Source organism: Pholcus phalangioides, unplaced genomic scaffold (assembly GCF_987345545.1).
Source record: "Pholcus phalangioides strain wild (caught in Gottingen) unplaced genomic scaffold, Ppha-v1.0 ptg000011l_1, whole genome shotgun sequence".
Classification (NCBI taxonomy): Eukaryota; Metazoa; Arthropoda; class Arachnida; order Araneae; family Pholcidae; genus Pholcus; species Pholcus phalangioides.
The window spans coordinates 53,787,873-53,794,095 of NW_028301604.1; the positions used below are offsets into that span (position 1 = coordinate 53,787,873).

At 37.3% G+C, this 6,223-nt stretch overlaps 1 protein-coding gene across 1 annotated transcript; it reads left to right on the forward strand.

Moving 5' to 3' along the window:
* Positions 1–371: 371 nt before the first annotated feature.
* Positions 372–5,726, forward strand: LOC149080564 (adult-specific rigid cuticular protein 11.9-like). Its single transcript, XM_089239694.1, has 2 exons — positions 372–528; positions 5,069–5,726. The coding sequence occupies exons 1-2, from the start codon at positions 520–522 to the stop codon at positions 5,483–5,485; spliced, it is 426 nt and encodes a 141-aa protein (XP_089095820.1). The 5' UTR covers positions 372–519; the 3' UTR covers positions 5,486–5,726.
* The last annotated feature ends 497 nt before the right edge of the window (positions 5,727–6,223 follow it).

The window sequence follows — 6,223 nt, forward strand, 5'->3', positions numbered from 1 at the left end:
AATTCATTTGAAATTTGCTATAAAGTATTTATTCTTCCGTTATGAAACAGAGGTCGCTGGATTTACTGTTTATTTGTTGTCAAAATGATTACTGCATATTTCAAGGGCAATTAGGCAGAGACACGTAATTGGTTCCACCGCTTCTTCTCTCTTACTTGCTTTTTTCTGTCCATTTGTTTCTTCCCACACTCAATCATATCGTCATTTATTTTCAAAAGACTTGGGAAAAAAAATAAGTGCTTCAGGCGATGAACTGAATTCTTCATCTCCCTGTGCAACCACACCTATCAATGGATAATATGTTAATTAAACAAGAACTACAGAAACACTGACCTTTCCCAAGGAAACTGGGAGTTTCTTTTTACTGGACGAGATCCCTTTTTCTACAAACTTCTGGAGAGAGGTTGGATGAGTATAAAAGGACCCAATGTCGAGCTTGAGAAACCATCCTTAGTCCGGTGAACCTTAGGAGCAGTTTTATCTTTCGGTGCAACAGCCTAAAAAACCATCTTTTCAACCATGAAGATGGTAAGTACTGTTTCTGTTACTTCGTAATATTTGTCGCGATGTAGTGAATTGTTTTTATGCTGGTCGCTCATTCTGATTCTCGAAATGGTTGTACGAACACGGATCGTCCGATCGTACTTGCAGCAGTTTTCGAATTCTTTGATAAAGATAATTCTTTTTCTACTTTAAATTATTTGGAAATCTTTCAGTATGCCCCTTCGATTCCTCAATTTAAGGAAGAATTTTCTTATGCAGTAATCTCCCAAATTTCCCATTTTAAATGCGTCGGTATTAAAATCTCCACAGACATCCATTAGAACATTCATGTCGACCATGCTTTTCGTAAATGTCTGTAAAAATTATTCTTCCTTCGATGAAACTAAAAACATTCCACTTGTGACCTACGGCACCTGTGCTACCAAACTTATATCCTTCCAGTACTCTCGTATTCATCTGGAAACATGGGACCCTTACGCATCCAGTAACATCTTCTCTCAACAAACTTTCAAGTCCACAAAATAAATCCACCCTATGCATTTACGTCTCTCACTACTCACAGACTCCAGTTAACTATGTTTTTCAAAATTGGCCATCTTAATATCGATGCTTCTAATATTTTATTCAAGTCTAACAGACTTTCGAACTTGAAAATCCTCAAAAATCAAACCCTATAATTGTATCTATCCCTACTATGTTAAATTTCCTTTTTTTCTCTATCAATAGTTGGCGGCTATAACTTCCCATCCACTATTATCGAATCTCCCATGATTGTTGAGTTCACCCAGGGCCGTCTTAAAAGCATCACGGGCCCCCGATTCAAATAATGTTTTTGAGGCCCTACCTGGAAAATTCTCGAAAATTTTAACTACTTCTCATTTTCGTGAGGCCCCTCTCCTCTTGAGGTGCCCGGGTAGGCCCATGCGTTAAGACGGCGCTGAGTTCACCAACAATGTAAAACAGTATTTTTATACATTCAACACTAACCAACGCATTCTCTTGTATAGACCTCGGCAAAACAATAGTATACAAATGAATAAGTAAAATTAGTAGAATAACGCTGATAATATTTTTTCTCAATTCAAAAAATAATTATTTTTGTTGGTTTTGTTTTTCCCTTTTTTTTTCTGCATAGAGCTAGCTTACTTAAAATAGTAAAATCTTCAATTTTGCAGAGTTAGTTTTAAAGAAAAATGTCAGCTGTCCGAATTTTTCCGAATGTGAGACAAGGCCAAATTAAATCATGGTCTTAAATTCATATAATTTATTTTCTGAAAATTATTGTTAAATTGCATTTTACAACAATGTATCCGTAAATATGTACAATAATTTTCTTTGTTCCCCAAAATATTGTTTTCGATGAATATTCAAGTCTTCTTATTCAGTAATACCTCGAAACCAAGCGACAGGTGGGACCTAGAGTAAGCGCGCAGGTCGGGATGTAATTTTGCATACAAATGTATGTAATTAGTTAATAACATATAATATTAGTTGAATGGGACCTAAGTTTAGAAGAAAAACACGTCTTTTTCCCTTTTTACTATGGGTATACGAACATGGTAATTTTCCCCATGACTTCATAAAATTTAACTTGCCTTGTGACTGCAATATCTGCTACCTAAAAAATACTTCCCTAAATTCTGCACAAATGAAAGTGTTAAACGCTTTTGAATGTGTTGATAACACCTTGTTTCACCGAAAGAAATGGGTTACTTATGTTTGGAGGCAAGAAAACAGCTTTCATCCATAGGTAGAAAAACTGGGAGTTACAGACCAGATACATTATCAATAATGACCATCATACATTAAACGATTTTCTTTTAAACTAACAATAACGTTGGACTCGGGAATGAAATTGTGACCTCTGTAGAAAAGGCAAATATATTACAAGCTATGAGGTTTCATTTCTAAAATCTCTTCAAAGTTTTCATCTTCATACACCTGTCTCTTAAAACCAGTGTAGTTTCATTACACATGATGTTGTGATTGAATAAAATAATTCTTACTTAATTATAACTTAATAATCTCAGCAATAATGCTTGAATTTCATAAATGTGCATTTTTCACGGAAAATCGCGTAACTCCGAAATCAGACAACTCGGGATAGCGTAAGTTGAGGTATTACTGTATTCAAAATAATATAATAAAATTTGTCATTCGTCGGAATTTACACCTTTAGCTGATCTTAACCAATAATTTTCTTGTTGTCCACGGAGATTCTTCGCAATCACTGCCAAAACCTTTTTACTTAGGCCGGGATTACACTATAGAAGGTTTGTAAAGATCTTTTATCATGCCTTTTATCGTGTAATACCTGCCTTACTGATTCTTTTTGTTTTTCAAAAAAAAAAATCATCAGGCACAGTATCTGCAAATCATAAAAAAAAAAGACTTCTGGAATTTTTCAATTTTTTTAAACTATTTTTATGAGTATTAATCACTTGTATCATCGATATATATATATTTATTATCATCAAATTATTACGAGTATTTAATCCTTAAAATTACGTACAACCAAGAAAAAGAGAATCAATGTCAGACAAAGCACATAATTTCATTAAAAATATAAATTTTTGACGGAGTTGAACGAATTGATTGGCTCAATTTCTAATACTTTATCTGATATATTACCAAAAACAAAACATTTATTTTAAGGCAATAAAACTTTTAGGCTAGCATTACACTGTAAAATTTTGATAAATGCAACCAATAAGCGCATCTGTTACATTCGAGCAAATGCAGCCGGTGATCTTATTCGTGGAATTTTTCAAATTTTATAAAATATATTTTATTAAGCGTTTATAGTGTAATCCCGGCCATAGAAAAGTTTACGCCCGCTGAAGATTATTTTCCTCTGAACGGATATGGAGCATTTAGAGAGAATATAAGGCATAATACAGTACTGGCAGTTCTATAGTCAGCGAATCGATCTCCGCCTATACAGGGATGCAATCGAATCCGTCAGGAAAATCCAGATGAATCATGGATAACTTTGTTCGACTGTGTCGGTCCAAACCTAATGAAACATCCAAGTGAAGAAAATGAGATGCAATCATTGTGTAACAAAATGAACTCATCAGTACAATCCATTTTCAGAAGAGAAAGTCAGTGCTGTGAGTCTTAAGTGGATAGTTACCGGTACTGTGTACCTATCCTCAGAATAGAATATCTTCCATATACATAATGTACATTTTCATATTGAAAGTTGTTTGGTTTTTTTAGTACAGTGGCACCTCGATTTATGAGTGTCTCGATTTGCGAGTAATCCACAGTTACGAGTAAAAAGTATTCGCTCAAATACTCCAACTTTCGAGTGAATAAATCATTTCACAAACGAACTAAACCAATAACTATTACCGTTTTAAGGATGGTTTGCTAGTGTCTATCCTGGAGTGTATGCACCGCATGGAAGTGTATGCGATACATATTATATGCTAGACCAGTAGTTTTCAAAAGGTAGTTCACAAAATGTTGCTGAGATGTCCGCGAGAGGTCAGAGCAAAGCAGAAACTATATCTCTATATAGCAGATGGCTGTGATATACCCCACAGGGTGAGGCCCGAAAAAAACTAGTCTTTCTTTAAAACCAAAAACAACTCAGGTCTATCGCCATCTATGGGCAATTTACTACCTAGTGAGTTATGTCGGAAGTGTAAGTGTGTGTACCTAACAGTTTGAGTGCGTATCTAGTGTTGTGTCTGATTTTTCAGTGCTGCCATCTATATTTCAGAAGTGAAGTGTAATTAATGATTGAATTACATTTGTACCGTTTGTAGGTCTGTTGCTCTCTGTGGTGAGACTTTCTGAAGTGGAGATCGGTTCGCATTCACGCCTCGAAGTTGGGAACCACAAAAAACAAACTTCAGTCGACCACCGTAGCTAGTCTGTTGCAATCCCCCGGGGGCTCCAAACCTTCCTTTTTCTGAGCATAATTCTTTCAAGGGTGCCCCGAGAAGGCACGCTACAACCTTGTACAGGATCCTCAGTTTCCGCGGTATTTGACAAAGGGGTATTCGGGTAAGTGCTAATTGAAAAACGTTTTACTAGACAAACTATGTTTGGAGATTTGTTGCCGTATATTTTTAAATTAGAGCAGTACGGGAATACAGAATTGGGTAAAATGTATTTTTGAAGCATTACGGGATTGCCGTAAGTTGCACGATGAGAAAAAGACGAGCTAGCATTTTTAAGTGACTCAAAGTTGGAAAACTACTTCATACAAATCTCAGCTGTCTGAAATTGCGTAGTCACTGGAATGGAGTCCTGCACCCTTTTGACACTCGAAGCTTTAACGATAAACTACGCAGCATAAAATTACACATACTACCAAACTGAGTAGGTCTATTTGTGTGTGATTTATTTTTTTCAATTACAAATTAACAATAAATTTCTTATTATGGAAGGATAATTTCGAGCTGAGAAGCCGTGGTCCAATGGAAATTGAAAAGTTTCTCACTGAAATTAACATGAACTACGTATCTTCAGCCCGGAATCATCGTTTACTATGATATGAAGGTGGTGTTCTTCTATCAGTTTCTCATTATTTTATATTTTATTCTCGCAGTTACTTCTCCCACTTTTCTTTGCTGTGGCCATGTCCGCTCAAATCGGCATGAATCAGCACGGGGGAGCTTATAACTTCCATTACGCCACTGGAGACGCTGGTGGACATCAACGTTCAGAAAGTGGACATGGAGGATCTGTCAGCGGAAGTTACAGCTACGTCGACCCCAACGGTAACCCCCGTACTGTCAGCTACACCGCTGGACCTCAAGGCTTCGTTGCATCTGGAGATACTGGAGTCGACAGGAAGACTGCTGCTGACGCTGCTGCCATTGCTGCCCTAGCACCCAAACCTATTCCTGCCGCACCTGTTGCTGCACCTGTTCACCATTGGAATGCTGCCCCATACTACCACCACGGAGCTGCTTGGGTACACAACCCTGTTCCCGGATATGCCCACTGGGGAGCACACTGGTAATTTCCCAAAGTCACGGAATTAACGATGGACTCGAAACAAATTTCAGGACTGACTTCCAGTTAATGTACAGCTCAATGATAGTTCTGTTCAAAACCAGACGATAACGCACATTTTTCGCTTGTGGATAGGGTTCAAAGATCACCTCTGCTTGCTATATGTCTTGATCCGGTTTAGAATATGAAACCGAATTCAAGGGAGAAGCTCGGTATGCGAATGGGGCAATAAAATGCTATTCCCTGAATCTGTTTGTGTTCTATTTTTTTCTTCATTCATCTATATATACATATAATGACATGTCCTGACTGACTGATTCACTGATTCATCATCGCCGAGCCGAAACCACTGCAGTTATGAATATGAAATTCGGTCAGTAGTTTTATTTTATGAATTAACGGCCCACTAAGAAAGGATTTTTCGAAATTCGACCCATAAGGGGGTTCAAAGGTTATAAAGAGAAATCATGCCGAGCCGAAACCGCTGGAGCAATATTTATGAAATTTGGTCCGTAGTTTTATTTTATGACGTAAAGACTCACTAAAAAAGTGGTTTTTCAAAATCAACTCACAGGCCACCCCCGATACGTGCGTCTTAGTCCTGCGGTAGACCCTGATACAACTGACCAACGAAACCACAGATTTTAATGACGTCACTTAATAAATAAACCGCAAAGCATTGTGGGCTGAAGCTCTTCCGAATCACTGAAAAGAAGGTTTCCCTCTCAGCGGTTGAAGTAGAAGT